Genomic DNA, 19781 nt, shown 5'->3' on the forward strand with positions numbered 1-19781 from the left:
TCGGCTGACACGTACACGCTGAGATGCTGGATCAAAAACTCGATAGGCTTTGGCTCCTTCAGCATAGCCAATAAATACTCCAGCTTCACCACGATCATCAAGTTTCCTGAGCTGAGACAAACGGCGAGTATATGCCACACAACCAAACACCTTCAGATGGCCAACAGTGGGTGCTCAGCCATGCCATGCTTCATAGGGAGTGACATCACCTAGAGCCTTGGTTGGTGACCGATTCAGAATATGCACAGCAGTCATCACTGCCTCCCCCCAAAACTTGGCTGGCATCTGGCGCTGCTTGAGTAAGGCACGTGCCATGGCCACCACGGTTTGATTTCTACGCTCCACCACGCCATTCTGCTGTGGTGAATGAGGAGCACTGTAATGCCTTTTGACTCCTTCATTGGCACAATAAGCAGCAAATTCTGCAACAGTAAACTCTCCTCCATTATCTGTGCGCAGAGCTTTCAGTTTACGCCCACTCTCCACCTCTACAGCAGCCTTCACCTTCTTGATAGCATCTGCTGCAGCATCCTTAGATGACAGCAGCACTGCCCACATGAATCGTGTGGCATCATCTACAAGCAGCAGAATATAGCGATTACCTGCCGAAGTTGCTGGTGTAACTAGCCCACAGAGATCACCATGCACCAATTCAAGGTGATCCTGAGCACGATATGTTGCTGCAGCAGGAAATGATCACCTCCTCTGTTTGGTGGTGACACAAGTGTCACACACTTGCTCAACATGATCGATCTTTGGCATCCCTCTTGCCATTTCCTCCTTGCCAAGCCTCCGCAGGGCCTCAAAATTCAGATGCCCAAAACGCTCATGCCATTGCCACGCCTCCTCATCCCTGCGCGCAGCAAGACACACTGGCTGTGCTGTCTTCATATGCAGTACATACAGCCGGTTCGCGCCACGCCTCACCTTGGCCAGTAGGCGACCGCTGCTGCGTTCCCAAATCCGCAGTACTCCATCATCAATCACCACCTTTGAGCCATTCTCATCAAGTTGACCGAGGCTCATGATCGAATTCTTCAATGCCGGAATGAAATAAACTCCATGAAGAACACGATGCTCACCAGTCTTTGCTTCAAAAACAATTGAGCCAACGCCCTTGATTTCCACCTTGGACGCGTCCCCGAACCGAACCGTGCCTCGAACGTCCGTGTTCAGGTCTGAAAACATGTCACGCCGCCCAGTCATGTGGTGTGTTGCGCCTGAATCAAGGTACCAGCCGCCAGCCATCTCTTCATCATCTGCTCCCAGATAGGCACGCGCACGTGGCTCAAAGAACTCAACGCGCTGCGCTGTATAGTTGAGCTCCGGCGTGCTCTGTTCCATCTCAATGAAGCAGTGAGACAGAAACAGAGCTGCATCTTCCTCACACTCAGCAAACTGGGCACGCCCTTCATGTCCTCCTTGCTGCCCAGCTTGGTTACCGCCGCCACGGCCTCCTCCACGGTTTCCGCCGCCGCGTTCACCACGATTTCCTCCCCCGCCGCCGCGCTCTGTTCCATCACGGCGCGGCTGGGGACATTCACACGCCCAATGCCCTTCCTGATGGCAGTTGAGGCACGTGTTGGGGCCAACACGGCCGGCGCCATTGCCTTCTCCACATCCGCCGCCACGGCCAGCACCTCTGCCCCGTCCGCGTCCACCTCCGCGGCTGCGTCCTCCGCCACCGCCGCGCTGGTTCTTGAAACCAGAACCGCCAGCTTCTTCTGCGCCTTTCTTCTCCTTCCTCAAACGCGCACGCCACTGCTCCTCAGTGTACAGCAGCTTGCCGTTGATGGACACCGGCTCTGTCACAGCTTGCGCTTCACGGTCATCCACCGCCTTGAGCCTTCCTGTCACCTCTTCAAGCGTGAGCGCCTCGAAGTCGAGGAACTGCTCAATGGCGACGACGATCTGCGCGTACTTGGTCGGCACCGTGCGCAGAAACTTTTCCACGACACGCGCCTCATCGATGTCCCTGTCTCCATGAAGCACCAGCTGCTGGTGCAGAGTTGACAGCCGCAGGGCAAAATCCTCCACCGGCTCGCCAGGCTTGACGTCAATGTTCTCCCACTCCCGACGCAGTCGCTGCAACGTCGCTCGGCGGACCCTGTCCACACCGATACGAGTCGCAGCGATGGCATCCCATGCCTCTTTTGCCGTCGCCTTGTCAAGGAGCGGGAGCCCCAACTCCTTGGGCACAGCAGCGACGATCACCTCCAGAGCTCGCCTATCGTCGCGAAACTGCACTGGGCCTCCTTCGACAGCTTCCCAGAGGTCGCGCGCCTGCATCCTGAGCTTCATCGTCTGGCTCCACTCATAATAATTGGTCTTGTCCAGCATTGGCCATGATGTGCCGCTGCCGGAATCGCGGTAGACCACCCTGCCTTGCGGCGACTCATAGCGACCGCCGCCACGACGCCTTCGGTCACGCAGTGGTGACTGCGAACGGCGCCTGTCCCGCGGCGGAGTCCGCGGCCGCCGGTTCCTCCGGTCCTCCTCTTCTTCCTCCTCCTCCTCCTCCTCATCTCCCTTCTCTGCTGCTATCTCCGCCCGCAGCTCCTGCGCTGTCCTGGCCGCCGCCTCCGCGGCTGCTGCAGCCTGCTGTGCCGCCTCGACAGCCAGCGCCGCCGCCTCCTCTGCTGCCTTTAGGCGCGCAGCCCTGCCAGAGGGGTCGCCCAGCTCGCCCTCAGTGGCTCCCTTGGTCTTCCTAGCCCGGCGCTCAGAGGAGGTTGACGTCATGGAGAAGATGAGAAGGTGAGAAGGTGTCTAACCTACTCTCTGATACCAATTGTTGGAGGTAACAGAGAAAACAATCAGCCAGGGCAACTCTCCCAGGCGACTGCATTGCAATATATAGAGGATAAGTACTGCATTGATTACATACAGCTCACTAGAGCTTTAACTAGACAGAATAGCTGCCTGGGTACCCGCACAACTCTTGAGCTACCCAAGGACTTAATGACATAGATTAACTAAAAACTTAAATACACTAAATGTGCCTGGGAAGCAGGGCTTACAGCTACATTTACAGTCCAAGAATCTCTGCACAAGGATAACTTGTGGCCGGAGCTTATCCCTCAGTTGAAACTAGTGATCCAGAGCAGCAATCTAATTAGTCCCCTTTGAAACTTCTATGTGCAGTGCATGTTCTTGACTCTTGAGCTGGTTCCCTTCCCTGTCTTGTGTACATGGCCACAAGAGTCAAGACTGCACATGGCCAGATAGTATATGCAGGTAATTATGCCCCCTTTGATGTTCAGAAATTTTTTTTGCAGAAGAATGTAGTGTTAATGTTTGCATTATTTCAGAGAAATTCCATTTCATAGTCGGGATGCAAATGTAGTGTTCATGTTTGTGTTTCAATCAACCATATCGACTTGGTGCCTTGTTCATACTGAACTCTATCAGTGTGTTTCAGGTCCCAGTGCTGAAGTGTTCATCCATTTGAAGGATCCAAGATTTGAAGAAAATGCCCAAAATAAAGACATTTGCATGAGACTATTCTTAATTTAAGTCAATTTGCATGGGAAAATTGTAATAGATGAAGAACCTGGTGGATGTATCTTATAGTTTATTTTTATTTATGAGCTACTCCTATGATCTGTTTAGTAGCAGCACGTTGCTAATTCTTAGTAGCAGTACTACATGCTAATTGTTTGGGAAAGCCCTTGCAGTGCCTAGTAGCAGCACGTTGCTAGTGGCAGCACATGTTTGTGAAGGCGTAGGCCTTTGGCTCAAAATAGGATCGGAGTGGATTAGGATACTGTGAAATTATGGATTGCATTGGATTGAGTCGAATCAAATCAGTGAGGGCTGGAGTGGAATTGGACCGGTCAATAATAAACTAGGATCGGAGTGGGGCCGAATCCTGATCCATTGTCAGTCGTAGAAGGCAGAGGCAAAGAAAGAACTAGAGATATGCAGGTAAACCGTTGTTGGGAACGATTCAAATCTGATACATCGGTTGCAACAATTCTTAAGTCTCACGAGCATGAATTTGACATAATGACAACGCAATTGAAAAATTGACTCTTTGAATACTAAATTTGAACAAAACTCAGCAAAAAGTCTAGTAATGCAGCCTTAACAGACTAGGAGTAATTTGGTAAACGGAGACACCTACGTTTTCTACTGTTCGCCGATGAATTGCTCGTGAAGATCAAACATAACAAAGAAAAAGGACTAGGAAAACAACAGGAAAAAAGAACAATCTCCTTGGTCACTGCAAGGCGACGGTCTCGAAGATCGCTAGCCCATCGACGACGCTCCCAGCCTTCTCGCGCAGCAGCCGGTGCTCCCGCAACGGCCACTCCTTCTTGGCGTCGGCCAGCCACGCCCGCCTCAACGCCGCCGCGTCTTCGCCGCCGCCGCCGGCCTCGGGGACGTTGGCTGCCGAGGCGCTGCTGCCCCGGCGGCACCCGACGACGGAGCCGAGGTGGTACCGTCGAAGGTGCCATCGAACGGCGCCTCGCAGAAAGCCAGTGTGGTCACGAGCCTCTCCACCGGCCACTTCTTCGCGGCCGCGTCCAGCAACGCCACCACGTTGCCGCCGCCAGTTGCGGAGGCGCTGGCCCCTCTGGCGGCCACCGACGACGGAGCCGAGGTGCCGTCGAGTGGCGCCTCGCAGAAGGCCATCGTGGCCACGAGCTTCTCCACCGGCCACTTCTTCGTGGCTGCGTCCAGCAGCGCCACCACATTGCCGCCGCCCGTTGCGGAGGAGCCGTACCCGGCGGCACCCGACGACGGTGCCGAGGTGCCGTCGAGCAGCGCCTCGCAGAAGGCCATTGTGGCAGCGAGCTTCTCCATCGGCCACTTCTTCGTGGCTGCGGCCAGCAACGCCACCACGTTGCCGCCGCCGGTTGCGGAGGCGCCGTAGTACCCGGTGGCCCCCGACGGAGCCAAGGTGCCGTCGAGCGGTGCCTCGCAGAAGGCCATCATGGCCACGAGCTTCTCCATGGCCGCCGCCGCTACGGTGAGCTGGTTCGAGTTCGATCGATTGGTTTTGGTAGGGAATCAAATGCAGGCGGCAGGTGTCGTTTATATTTATGGGCGCCCGTAGCTTGCCGACTTGGTTTCCCGCTCGGACATAGGCCGCGAGATCGTGCCGGAGTCTAGTCGGAAACAGGCAGAGAGGCAGGGGAGGGGCGTAAGGGAATATGAGTCGGAGTCCTGCAAACCGTGCGCGGCCGCTTGGGTCTCTTGGCGAAGGAGCTTCAGTGCTTCACAACTTGTAGTGAGCAGAGCACGCACCAGTCGTGGGCGACATTCTCTGCTATACTGTAGGTATTTATATTGTAGTACTATATATACACGTAGGTCGACAACACAACACTGGTGGGGTTTGTCCGTGCGATTAAACTCCTTGATGCAAATGACCATGGCGTCGATGAATGTCCGTGCGTTATACTCATCGGAAAAAAAAATTCAGCATGGACCATCCCTACGAAAACACGGTCGGGACGTGTGGTTGACGTGGCCCACCTACCAGCAGCATAATCCGCACGACGTCCTAGGAGGGATGATCCTCACCCAATTTTTTTCCTAATCATATATGCACGTGTAATATTTAGATGATACTATTATGAATTATCTCAACCGAAAATGCTTCATTGCTCAACAACATGGGACGGGTACTTTTGATCAACTCTGTGTTGGATCTGCGAACACAAGGTTGACAAGTACCCTTGTGTGTTCGTTTTATGATGAGTGATTGTCAATGTGATCCACGAAGTGGGTTGAGTGGTGACTAACCCTACCATGGAGAAAGCTATGTGTGCGACATGTCTTTTGGCTTGTGTTGTGCAGGTGTGGAGCTCGGATGCGGTGGTCGACGGCGAGGTGAAGGTTAAGGAGGACGTGCCGTGCCGACAGACCGGGAGCGGTGAAGGACGGACGTGGGGCTTGGACCGAGGGACCCAGAGGCCGGGTGACTAGCTGCGGTGGCTGACACTTAGGACATCGACAAATGCAAGAAGACATGGAGTGACGGTGTTGACCGGGTCAAGACGGCGGACGCGTGAGTCGAGCGAGGCTCAGGAGGACTTGGCGGGCTGGCCGGTCGAGGACGGCGGTGACACGCGTCGGATGGCGGGGGACGCGTATGGAGTACGCTACCCGCGGACGGTTTGATGGTTTGGGTCTCAAAACCATCGGATGGACGATTTACGGGTTTGGGCCTCAAAACTCGGGCGGAGGTTCCGAGGAGGGACGGACGGCACGTGGCGGCATCGGGAAGTTCGCGTCGAGGCGAAGCAACCGGTGAGTAGGCGCGGTGGCCGTCGGATCAAGATTACACCAGGTTGGACAACAACGCCCTTGGTTTAGGGGGCAGTAAAATAGTAATCGATAGAAGCTTGGAAAAAGCTAGCCCATTTTATATATTAGATTAGACTTACAATTTCGGTATAAATAAACTTAAAATATCAGCAATACCAGTACATGACAAGAAGAACTAGCACATAGAAGTTACTCTAAGTTACTACCCTGGACATGGCTTAGCAGTTCAGCTTGTAAACAAAAAAGTACAGAACTGAAACATAGACCTACCCTGGACATGGCTTCTGATTCAGTTCAGAAATAAACGAAATAAAATACTAAGGGATTTCTCTTTCTGAACCTAGGTACATTATATTAACACTTCAAGTGTTTCTGGAGCAAGTGATGTTCTGTTTTTCCCAAGAATCCTTCCGGCTGCACTAAAAGCTGACTCTGATGACACCGTGCTAACCGGGATAGCTAGGAAATCTCTAGCCATCAGAGATAAGATTGGGAACACATCAGAATTCTTCTTCCACCAAGCAAGGACATTGAAGTTCTCATCTGGCCTCACGAAAACTATAGGGTCCTCTAAATATGTATCCAATTCTGTACTATAGTTTTCAGCACGAGACCTTGAGTTTCGAGATTTGCATATTTAGAGCTGAAAGATCAGAATTGGATACATATTTAGAGGACCCTATAGTTTTCATGAGGCCAGATGAGAACTTCAATGTCCTTGCTTGGTGGAAGAAGAATTCTGATGTGTTCCCAATCTTATCTCTGATGGCTAGAGATTTCCTAGCTATCCCGGTTAGCACGGTGTCATCAGAGTCAGCTTTTAGTGCAGCCGGAAGGATTCTTGGGGAAAACAGAACATCACTTGCTCCAGAAACACTTGAAGTGTTAATATAATGTACCTAGGTTCAGAAAGAGAAATCCCTTAGTATTTTATTTTGTTTATTTCTGAACTGAATCAGAAGCCATGTCCAGGGTAGGTCTATGTTTCAGTTCTGTACTTTTTTGTTTACAAGCTGAACTGCTAAGCCATGTCCAGGGTAGTAACTTAGAGTAACTTCTATGTGCTAGTTCTTCTTGTCATGTACTGGTATTGCTGATATTTTACGTTTATTTATACCGAAATTGTAAGTCTAATCTAATATATAAAATGGGATAGCTTTTTCCAAGCTTCTATCGATTACTATTTTACTGCCCCCTAAAATTATCTGTTAGTCTTACTTTGAAACTGAACATTTACTGTTGGAGGTAACAGAGAAAACAATCAGCCAGGGCAACTCTCCCAGGCGACTGCATTGCAATATATAGAGGATAAGTACTGCATTGATTACATACAGCTCACTAGAGCTTTAACTAGACAGAATAGCTGCCTGGGTACCCGCACAACTCTTGAGCTACCCAAGGACTTAATGACATAGATTAACTAAAAACTTAAATACACTAAATGTGCCTGGGAAGCAGGGCTTACAGCTACAGTTCTCCCCCTAAGACCTGCTTCAACCCTTCTTGATCTGCTTGATGCCAATTCTGCTTCTCATATCTTCAAGCTTGGCCTTGCCCAAAGCCTTAGTGAGAATGTCTGCCAATTGATCAGCTGTAGGGATGTACTCAGTCCTGATGCTGCCTTCTTCATTACAATCCCTGATAAAATGTTGCTTAACTCTGATATGTTTGCTCCTGTCATGGAAGACAGGGTTCTTAGCAAGTGCAATTGTAGACTTGTTGTTAACCCTCAGTTCCACAGTCTCCACCTTTCTTCCCAACAAATCAGCCAACAATCTTGACAGCCACAGGGCTTGTGTTGCTGCTGAAGTCATAGCCACATATTCAGCCTCACAACTAGACAAAGCCACCACCCTCTGCTTGATAGATTGCCAGCTGACCAAGCTATTGCCAAAAAAGAACAGACAACCTGTTGTGCTTTTGCTGGAGTCAATATCACCGGCTAGGTCTGAATCACAGTAGCCCACAAACCTAGCAGAATTTGGGGCTCTTTTGAACTGCAGACCATAGTCCAATGTTCCAGCCAAGTACCTCAGCACCCTCTTGACTTCTTGCTGGTGCTCAGTGGTTGGTTTCTCCAAGAATCTGCTCACATAGCCCACTGAGAAAGCCAAATCAGGCCTGGTATGAACCAGGTATCTCAAGCTTCCAACCAGCCTCCTATACTGAGTTGGATCCACCTTCTTGGCAGTGCTATGCTTGCTGAGCTTCAGGCGCTCTTCCATTGGTGTAGCTGCTGGATTGCAATCAGACATGCCTCCTAGTTCTAGGATTTTCTTGGCATAGTGAGTCTGCCTCATGGTGGTCTCATTCTTGCCTTGCTGCACTTCAATGCCAAGGTAGAAACTGAGCAAACCCAAGTCACTCATCTCAAAGGTGGATTTCATCCTTTCCTTGAAAGCCTTTACTTCATCTTTGACTGCTCCAGTGATGATCAGATCATCAACATAGACCCCAACCAGCAACACTGAGCCCTCTGAACCTTTCCTGTAAATTGCTGCTTCATGTTTGCTCTGTTTGAACCCCATTTCCTTCAGAGTAGAGTCCAACTTAGCGTTCCACACCCTGGGTGCCTGCTTCAGCCCATACAAAGCTTTGTGCAGGCGATATACCTTGCTTTCTTCCCCAGGAATAGCAAACCCAGGTGGCTGCTGGACATATACTTCTTCCTTGAGCTCTCCATTTAGAAAAGCTGACTTGACATCCATATGATGAACAGTCCATCCTTCCTGGGCAGCTAGAGCAAGCAGCAGTCTCACTGATTCTATGCGCGCAACAGGAGCGAACACATCCTCATAATCAACACCCTCTTGCTGCACAAACCCACGAGCAACAAGCCGAGCCTTGTGCTTGATCACATCTCCTTTCTCATCTTTCTTCAGCTTGTAGACCCATTTTAGAGAAATTGGCCGATGGCCAGCTCGGGGAGACACAAGCTCCCAGGTGCCATTGCGCTCAACAGCGCGCAGCTCCTCTTTCATTGCTGCCTACCATGCAGGATCATCTTTTGCCTCTGCATAAGAAATGGGTTCCCCAGAGTGGGTGAGGTGGAGCTCTGCGAACAAGCACTGCGCCAGCGGCGGAACTTCCTGTTCCCCGCCCAATATGCCATCTATGGTACGATAGCGTAGCTGCTCGTCGTTGTGATAAGTGTCCAGCCGTTCCTCATCATCTTCCAAGGGAGTCACGTGCTCCACTTGTGGGCTGGCTGGAGTTGGTGGTGGTGAAGGCGTTCTGGATGTCTCAGACACCTCTTCTCCTGCATCAAGCACCGATTCTGCTGCTGGGAAAGCTTCAGGTGAGGCAGAATGGGGCTGAGGAGATGAGTGTGACTGCACTGAACCTCCAGCTCCAGGGACTTCTTCCTCCCAAGGAAATTCCACCACAAAATCACTACCAGCTGCCCCAGACGTACCTGCTGCTGGTGATGTCCAATCCCAACCTCTTCCTTCATCAAAAACCACATCTCGGCTGACACGTACACGCTGAGATGCTGGATCAAAAACTCGATAGGCTTTGGCTCCTTCAGCATAGCCAATAAATACTCCAGCTTCACCACGATCATCAAGTTTCCTGAGCTGAGACAAACGGCGAGTATATGCCACACAACCAAACACCTTCAGATGGCCAACAGTGGGTGCTCAGCCATGCCATGCTTCATAGGGAGTGACATCACCTAGAGCCTTGGTTGGTGACCGATTCAGAATATGCACAGCAGTCATCACTGCCTCCCCCCAAAACTTGGCTGGCATCTGGCGCTGCTTGAGTAAGGCACGTGCCATGGCCACCACGGTTTGATTTCTACGCTCCACCACGCCATTCTGCTGTGGTGAATGAGGAGCACTGTAATGCCTTTTGACTCCTTCATTGGCACAATAAGCAGCAAATTCTGCAACAGTAAACTCTCCTCCATTATCTGTGCGCAGAGCTTTCAGTTTACGCCCACTCTCCACCTCTACAGCAGCCTTCACCTTCTTGATAGCATCTGCTGCAGCATCCTTAGATGACAGCAGCACTGCCCACATGAATCGTGTGGCATCATCTACAAGCAGCAGAATATAGCGATTACCTGCCGAAGTTGCTGGTGTAACTAGCCCACAGAGATCACCATGCACCAATTCAAGGTGATCCTGAGCACGATATGTTGCTGCAGCAGGAAATGATCACCTCCTCTGTTTGGTGGTGACACAAGTGTCACACACTTGCTCAACATGATCGATCTTTGGCATCCCTCTTGCCATTTCCTCCTTGCCAAGCCTCCGCAGGGCCTCAAAATTCAGATGCCCAAAACGCTCATGCCATTGCCACGCCTCCTCATCCCTGCGCGCAGCAAGACACACTGGCTGTGCTGTCTTCATATGCAGTACATACAGCCGGTTCGCGCCACGCCTCACCTTGGCCAGTAGGCGACCGCTGCTGCGTTCCCAAATCCGCAGTACTCCATCATCAATCACCACCTTTGAGCCATTCTCATCAAGTTGACCGAGGCTCATGATCGAATTCTTCAATGCCGGAATGAAATAAACTCCATGAAGAACACGATGCTCACCAGTCTTTGCTTCAAAAACAATTGAGCCAACGCCCTTGATTTCCACCTTGGACGCGTCCCCGAACCGAACCGTGCCTCGAACGTCCGTGTTCAGGTCTGAAAACATGTCACGCCGCCCAGTCATGTGGTGTGTTGCGCCTGAATCAAGGTACCAGCCGCCAGCCATCTCTTCATCATCTGCTCCCAGATAGGCACGCGCACGTGGCTCAAAGAACTCAACGCGCTGCGCTGTATAGTTGAGCTCCGGCGTGCTCTGTTCCATCTCAATGAAGCAGTGAGACAGAAACAGAGCTGCATCTTCCTCACACTCAGCAAACTGGGCACGCCCTTCATGTCCTCCTTGCTGCCCAGCTTGGTTACCGCCGCCACGGCCTCCTCCACGGTTTCCGCCGCCGCGTTCACCACGATTTCCTCCCCCGCCGCCGCGCTCTGTTCCATCACGGCGCGGCTGGGGACATTCACACGCCCAATGCCCTTCCTGATGGCAGTTGAGGCACGTGTTGGGGCCAACACGGCCGGCGCCATTGCCTTCTCCACATCCGCCGCCACGGCCAGCACCTCTGCCCCGTCCGCGTCCACCTCCGCGGCTGCGTCCTCCGCCACCGCCGCGCTGGTTCTTGAAACCAGAACCGCCAGCTTCTTCTGCGCCTTTCTTCTCCTTCCTCAAACGCGCACGCCACTGCTCCTCAGTGTACAGCAGCTTGCCGTTGATGGACACCGGCTCTGTCACAGCTTGCGCTTCACGGTCATCCACCGCCTTGAGCCTTCCTGTCACCTCTTCAAGCGTGAGCGCCTCGAAGTCGAGGAACTGCTCAATGGCGACGACGATCTGCGCGTACTTGGTCGGCACCGTGCGCAGAAACTTTTCCACGACACGCGCCTCATCGATGTCCCTGTCTCCATGAAGCACCAGCTGCTGGTGCAGAGTTGACAGCCGCAGGGCAAAATCCTCCACCGGCTCGCCAGGCTTGACGTCAATGTTCTCCCACTCCCGACGCAGTCGCTGCAACGTCGCTCGGCGGACCCTGTCCACACCGATACGAGTCGCAGCGATGGCATCCCATGCCTCTTTTGCCGTCGCCTTGTCAAGGAGCGGGAGCCCCAACTCCTTGGGCACAGCAGCGACGATCACCTCCAGAGCTCGCCTATCGTCGCGAAACTGCACTGGGCCTCCTTCGACAGCTTCCCAGAGGTCGCGCGCCTGCATCCTGAGCTTCATCGTCTGGCTCCACTCATAATAATTGGTCTTGTCCAGCATTGGCCATGATGTGCCGCTGCCGGAATCGCGGTAGACCACCCTGCCTTGCGGCGACTCATAGCGACCGCCGCCACGACGCCTTCGGTCACGCAGTGGTGACTGCGAACGGCGCCTGTCCCGCGGCGGAGTCCGCGGCCGCCGGTTCCTCCGGTCCTCCTCTTCTTCCTCCTCCTCCTCCTCCTCATCTCCCTTCTCTGCTGCTATCTCCGCCCGCAGCTCCTGCGCTGTCCTGGCCGCCGCCTCCGCGGCTGCTGCAGCCTGCTGTGCCGCCTCGACAGCCAGCGCCGCCGCCTCCTCTGCTGCCTTTAGGCGCGCAGCCCTGCCAGAGGGGTCGCCCAGCTCGCCCTCAGTGGCTCCCTTGGTCTTCCTAGCCCGGCGCTCAGAGGAGGTTGACGTCATGGAGAAGATGAGAAGGTGAGAAGGTGTCTAACCTACTCTCTGATACCAATTGTTGGAGGTAACAGAGAAAACAATCAGCCAGGGCAACTCTCCCAGGCGACTGCATTGCAATATATAGAGGATAAGTACTGCATTGATTACATACAGCTCACTAGAGCTTTAACTAGACAGAATAGCTGCCTGGGTACCCGCACAACTCTTGAGCTACCCAAGGACTTAATGACATAGATTAACTAAAAACTTAAATACACTAAATGTGCCTGGGAAGCAGGGCTTACAGCTACATTTACAGTCCAAGAATCTCTGCACAAGGATAACTTGTGGCCGGAGCTTATCCCTCAGTTGAAACTAGTGATCCAGAGCAGCAATCTAATTAGTCCCCTTTGAAACTTCTATGTGCAGTGCATGTTCTTGACTCTTGAGCTGGTTCCCTTCCCTGTCTTGTGTACATGGCCACAAGAGTCAAGACTGCACATGGCCAGATAGTATATGCAGGTAATTATGCCCCCTTTGATGTTCAGAAATTTTTTTTGCAGAAGAATGTAGTGTTAATGTTTGCATTATTTCAGAGAAATTCCATTTCATAGTCGGGATGCAAATGTAGTGTTCATGTTTGTGTTTCAATCAACCATATCGACTTGGTGCCTTGTTCATACTGAACTCTATCAGTGTGTTTCAGGTCCCAGTGCTGAAGTGTTCATCCATTTGAAGGATCCAAGATTTGAAGAAAATGCCCAAAATAAAGACATTTGCATGAGACTATTCTTAATTTAAGTCAATTTGCATGGGAAAATTGTAATAGATGAAGAACCTGGTGGATGTATCTTATAGTTTATTTTTATTTATGAGCTACTCCTATGATCTGTTTAGTAGCAGCACGTTGCTAATTCTTAGTAGCAGTACTACATGCTAATTGTTTGGGAAAGCCCTTGCAGTGCCTAGTAGCAGCACGTTGCTAGTGGCAGCACATGTTTGTGAAGGCGTAGGCCTTTGGCTCAAAATAGGATCGGAGTGGATTAGGATACTGTGAAATTATGGATTGCATTGGATTGAGTCGAATCAAATCAGTGAGGGCTGGAGTGGAATTGGACCGGTCAATAATAAACTAGGATCGGAGTGGGGCCGAATCCTGATCCATTGTCAGTCGTAGAAGGCAGAGGCAAAGAAAGAACTAGAGATATGCAGGTAAACCGTTGTTGGGAACGATTCAAATCTGATACATCGGTTGCAACAATTCTTAAGTCTCACGAGCATGAATTTGACATAATGACAACGCAATTGAAAAATTGACTCTTTGAATACTAAATTTGAACAAAACTCAGCAAAAAGTCTAGTAATGCAGCCTTAACAGACTAGGAGTAATTTGGTAAACGGAGACACCTACGTTTTCTACTGTTCGCCGATGAATTGCTCGTGAAGATCAAACATAACAAAGAAAAAGGACTAGGAAAACAACAGGAAAAAAGAACAATCTCCTTGGTCACTGCAAGGCGACGGTCTCGAAGATCGCTAGCCCATCGACGACGCTCCCAGCCTTCTCGCGCAGCAGCCGGTGCTCCCGCAACGGCCACTCCTTCTTGGCGTCGGCCAGCCACGCCCGCCTCAACGCCGCCGCGTCTTCGCCGCCGCCGCCGGCCTCGGGGACGTTGGCTGCCGAGGCGCTGCTGCCCCGGCGGCACCCGACGACGGAGCCGAGGTGGTACCGTCGAAGGTGCCATCGAACGGCGCCTCGCAGAAAGCCAGTGTGGTCACGAGCCTCTCCACCGGCCACTTCTTCGCGGCCGCGTCCAGCAACGCCACCACGTTGCCGCCGCCAGTTGCGGAGGCGCTGGCCCCTCTGGCGGCCACCGACGACGGAGCCGAGGTGCCGTCGAGTGGCGCCTCGCAGAAGGCCATCGTGGCCACGAGCTTCTCCACCGGCCACTTCTTCGTGGCTGCGTCCAGCAGCGCCACCACATTGCCGCCGCCCGTTGCGGAGGAGCCGTACCCGGCGGCACCCGACGACGGTGCCGAGGTGCCGTCGAGCAGCGCCTCGCAGAAGGCCATTGTGGCAGCGAGCTTCTCCATCGGCCACTTCTTCGTGGCTGCGGCCAGCAACGCCACCACGTTGCCGCCGCCGGTTGCGGAGGCGCCGTAGTACCCGGTGGCCCCCGACGGAGCCAAGGTGCCGTCGAGCGGTGCCTCGCAGAAGGCCATCATGGCCACGAGCTTCTCCATGGCCGCCGCCGCTACGGTGAGCTGGTTCGAGTTCGATCGATTGGTTTTGGTAGGGAATCAAATGCAGGCGGCAGGTGTCGTTTATATTTATGGGCGCCCGTAGCTTGCCGACTTGGTTTCCCGCTCGGACATAGGCCGCGAGATCGTGCCGGAGTCTAGTCGGAAACAGGCAGAGAGGCAGGGGAGGGGCGTAAGGGAATATGAGTCGGAGTCCTGCAAACCGTGCGCGGCCGCTTGGGTCTCTTGGCGAAGGAGCTTCAGTGCTTCACAACTTGTAGTGAGCAGAGCACGCACCAGTCGTGGGCGACATTCTCTGCTATACTGTAGGTATTTATATTGTAGTACTATATATACACGTAGGTCGACAACACAACACTGGTGGGGTTTGTCCGTGCGATTAAACTCCTTGATGCAAATGACCATGGCGTCGATGAATGTCCGTGCGTTATACTCATCGGAAAAAAAAATTCAGCATGGACCATCCCTACGAAAACACGGTCGGGACGTGTGGTTGACGTGGCCCACCTACCAGCAGCATAATCCGCACGACGTCCTAGGAGGGATGATCCTCACCCAATTTTTTTCCTAATCATATATGCACGTGTAATATTTAGATGATACTATTATGAATTATCTCAACCGAAAATGCTTCATTGCTCAACAACATGGGACGGGTACTTTTGATCAACTCTGTGTTGGATCTGCGAACACAAGGTTGACAAGTACCCTTGTGTGTTCGTTTTATGATGAGTGATTGTCAATGTGATCCACGAAGTGGGTTGAGTGGTGACTAACCCTACCATGGAGAAAGCTATGTGTGCGACATGTCTTTTGGCTTGTGTTGTGCAGGTGTGGAGCTCGGATGCGGTGGTCGACGGCGAGGTGAAGGTTAAGGAGGACGTGCCGTGCCGACAGACCGGGAGCGGTGAAGGACGGACGTGGGGCTTGGACCGAGGGACCCAGAGGCCGGGTGACTAGCTGCGGTGGCTGACACTTAGGACATCGACAAATGCAAGAAGACATGGAGTGACGGTGTTGACCGGGTCAAGACGGCGGACGCGTGAGTCGAGCGAGGCTCAGGAGGACTTGGCGGGCTGGCCGGTCGAGGACGGCGGTGACACGCGTCGGATGGCGGGGGACGCGTATGGAGTACGCTACCCGCGGACGGTTTGATGGTTTGGGTCTCAAAACCATCGGATGGACGATTTACGGGTTTGGGCCTCAAAACTCGGGCGGAGGTTCCGAGGAGGGACGGACGGCACGTGGCGGCATCGGGAAGTTCGCGTCGAGGCGAAGCAACCGGTGAGTAGGCGCGGTGGCCGTCGGATCAAGATTACACCAGGTTGGACAACAACGCCCTTGGGCTTAGCGGTTCAACTCATTTGTATCCAGGGGCAAAACTGAGAATGTGTAATAGCCCTGTTAAATAGGATGAGGGAGCTCCCATCTCCCTCACCTCTCCCATTTTTCGTTTTCCCCCTTCTAGCTAGGGTTTCCTTCTCTTGGCTGTTCTTGAGTGAGAGGTCCACAGATGAACCACGAATTGATCTGTGTAATCTGAGTTTTTGGTTGGGAAGTGAGGCCCTAACCTCATCGTGACCTCCGGGCTTTGGAAGTTTGAATCATTTTTGGTGTGCTCGTGTTCCTGTGTATGTTCTCCTGGTTTCCCTTTTTGCTCGTATGTTCGATCTGTTGGTTCTAATGCTTTGGAGCATTTTTGTTTGGCTTGACGGATGCTCTGACGAGTGATGAACAATCCTACCAATTGAAATTCATCAATTCCACTCGTGCATCAAATTTCAAGCAGATTTCGTTTTTGGGAGAAAAGCTGTGTTCTTGCACGAGATGGGAATTTCCCAGAGTTTGAGTTGGAATTGGGCAATAATTTTTTCGGGATAGCTTCTCAACTCAGTTGTGATCCTCTCTGCAAGATTTGAGAGCGACTCGTTCAGTTTCATTCGAGTTTGGGTTGTTTTCGTGGCCGTCTCTTTCAGTCTGTGTACTACGTTCTTTCTCTGTTCGTTTGCTCAGGTTCCTGTTCGTTCTTCATTGTTCCGGTGATTTGATTTTGCTCGGTCAGGTCTAGCTCTCAGCTGTCGTGGTGCATCAGGCCTCCAGAGCGAGACTACCGGATTCCTCACCGGTCACCACCAGCAGGAGGTCAGTTCAACCTGGAGCTCTTGTCCAGGAAAACAAGCTTCAGTACGTAAATTCATTTTCTTGCATCCGTGAATTATAGCCAACATTTATGAGCTAATATCTAGAATATCTATTTTCCCTTGGAAAGTATTCATGGATGTGAGATTGTTGTTCAGTGCCTGATCTCTCTCTACAGTGATTCATTCTCTGAATTTTTTATCACCAAAGCAGTTCGCAATTAGTGTTGAACGGCAAGTGCAGCAGCCTGTGCTTCGCCTTATGCTTAATTTTTTTATTGGTCATTAGCCTTGTTCTTGCTTCCGTGAAATGAACTAAGCAATCATGAGCTCCTCATTAGAGCATTAAATTGTGGCAATTGTTTGGTGTACATCTCACGACTTGCAAAGCCACTGCTAGTTGCTGTACTATCTCCAGTGCCTAGAATTTTAGGTCCATTTTTCAGCTAGCTTTTCGTTCGCAATTTGTTCGTTTGAGCTCTAAATTGTCTACCGTTTATTGTGTTGACTTTGTGGTGTCCCGCTGTGTTCCTAGGGAACATCCACCCAATCTTTTGGGTCGTGGACATCATGGTGATTTATTTGCGCGCTTGGTGGTGAAGTTGGGACAGCGGCCAAATATTTCGCGAGAAATTTGAGGCTCCATTCACCCCCCCTCTGGTCGCCGTTTCTGGTCCTTCAATTGGTATCAGAGCCGGTTAAGGATCATTCCACCTTAATCGGTCCGTGATCCACGAAGGCGACATGGAGCGTGGTTCTGGCAAACCACCGCACTTCGATGGGTCCAACTATCCTTATTGAAAGATCCGCATGTCTACGTATCTCCAGGGGATTGATTGGCTCGTCTGGGAAATTTGTGAGGATGCTACTTACATTGTGCTCCCTGTCGTAGCCCGTACCACCCAGGATCACAAGGATCGGCACAACGCAAATAGCAAAGCTCGCAGTGTGCTTTTCTCGAGTCTTTCGCTTTCTGAGTTCGAGCATGTCTCCGATTGTACTACAGCTCGAGAGATCTGGGTAAGGCTTTAGAGCTATTACGAGGGGACCGCACAGGTCAAGACCAGACTCTACGAGACGTACAAGCGCGAGTATGAGAACTTCTCTCAGCTTGATGGCGAGTCCATCGATGCCATGTTTTCCCGCTTTCAGACTATGGTCAACAAAATAAAAGCGAACAAGGCCAACCTACCTTATAGTGATCATGAGAGGGCGCTCAAGCTTCTCTATGCCCTTGATTGAAAGGTATGGGATGTGAAGGTGTCGACGATCATCGAGTCGGCCAACTACGACACCCTCACCGTTGACGAGCTTTTCAGCAAGCTCAAGTCCACAAAGATCGACTACCAAACCCAAGCCAAGCTCAAGAATCTTTCTGCACCAACCATGGCTTTGGTCTCAGGTAGTGGTTCAAGTTCATTGACTAACCCTTCACAAGCTTCTTTCTCTTTGTCGTGCTTGATGTCAGTCATAGAGGAGCAGCTGGAGGCTCTTGGGGATGATGAGTTGGCACTCGTCATCAGTCGGTTCTCTCGGTTTCACAACAACCGTTTGAACCGCCGACGCAGTGGTGACCCAAAGGAGGGATGCTATGGATGTGGAGATCCAGACCACTTCATCGCGCGCTGCCCCAAGAAGAAGCCCTTCACCAACAAGTACGACTCCGGCAAGCGCAAGGATAAGCGCGACTACACCTCCGGCAAGCACAAGGCCAAGGGCGGCTTTGACAAGGAGGCGATCAAGAAGGCGTACCGCAGGAAGGCCAAAGCTCAAGAACGCGCCTCCCTCAGCGACCTCGATGATGACTCCAACGATGATCACTCTTCTTCTCCCTCGACCGACGATGAGTCCGAGAAGAAGCACGAGGACAAGCTCAATGGTCTCTGCTTTGTCGCCGGTGCAAACCGTGGTGGGTTTTGCACTATGGCGGTTGACGGTGGAGCAAAGCTCAAAAAGGACGTCGACGTCGACGACGACGAAAACGAGGTACCGCCCACACTTGACTCACTTATGCTTGATCTTGATACTATGAATGATACATTGATGAGTCAAGATAAGTTACTTAAGCGTGCTACCCACGAGAGAAAAGAGTTTAAGGACCAGCTAGAGGTTGCTTTGAAGGAGTTGGAGCTTGCCAAGAGTGGTGTAGTGGTGTCAGAGGAGGAGGAGTGCAATGAGTGCGCTATACACATGTCTAACCTCTCTGACTTGCAATCCAAGTATGCTGTTTTGCTTGATGAATGTGATGAGCTAAAGTCTCGTTCTGGGTTGCTCGGTGCATGCAAGTCCTACTCAGGCTTGCAATCTGAGTTGGCAGAGAGGGTTGCCAAACTTGCTGAGCTTGAGAAGGCCAACTCAGATAGCACCACCACTACATGTGTTCGATGTGAAGCTTTGGTGTTGGAGCTTGAGTCCTGCAGGCACGACAAGATGGGAACCGAGGAAGAAAACACACAACTTCAGTCCATCTTGAGCTGGGTGTCGTGCAGTGAGCCCCAGTTGGGCATGATGGTGAGCCAGTTTAGGCGGGGAACTGACTCATCGGGAGTAGGCTTTGCTATAGGTGGGAAGGGTGAGCATGTCTATGGGAAGGTTGGTGAACATAGTGGTTTGAACCCAAGTGAGAAACCCACCAACACTCCCCAATTGATCAAGATCCCTCCACCAGAGCCTACCAAGCCTATGATCAAAGATGGTGTGTTTGAAGAACCACCAAAAGCTCCACCATCCAAGTAAGTTTGGGTTCCCAAACCGAACCACTTTCGGAACTCACTCGATACTCTACCCAACATCTCTAGTGCACCCCTTCCTAAAGCCAAAAAGCCTCATAGAGTGAACCACACTCACAAGAGAGTGAGTCAACCACCACCCAAGAGAGAGGTGAAGTACCACTATGACTATTGCCATAGAGATGGTCATTTGGCTG

The 19781-nt window shown here is 51.8% G+C and overlaps 3 protein-coding genes across 3 annotated transcripts in view; all 3 read right to left on the minus strand.

Annotated features, from left to right (window-relative positions):
• The window catches only part of LOC136527936 (protein DECREASED SIZE EXCLUSION LIMIT 1-like), an 81747-nt gene that overhangs the window by 31901 nt on the left and 30065 nt on the right, over positions 1-19781 (minus strand). The window lies entirely within an intron of this gene.
• Positions 4342-4806, minus strand: LOC136528544 (uncharacterized). The gene has a single exon (XM_066521518.1). It carries the CDS (start codon positions 4804-4806, stop codon positions 4342-4344), a length of 465 nt encoding a protein of 154 aa, XP_066377615.1.
• On the minus strand, positions 14085-14549 carry LOC136528546 (uncharacterized). Its single transcript, XM_066521520.1, has one exon. The coding sequence runs from the start codon at positions 14547-14549 to the stop codon at positions 14085-14087; it is 465 nt and encodes a 154-aa protein (XP_066377617.1).

The sequence above is a fragment of the Miscanthus floridulus genome, chromosome 19, assembly GCF_019320115.1.
Source record: "Miscanthus floridulus cultivar M001 chromosome 19, ASM1932011v1, whole genome shotgun sequence".
NCBI lineage: Eukaryota > Viridiplantae > Streptophyta > Magnoliopsida > Poales > Poaceae > Miscanthus > Miscanthus floridulus.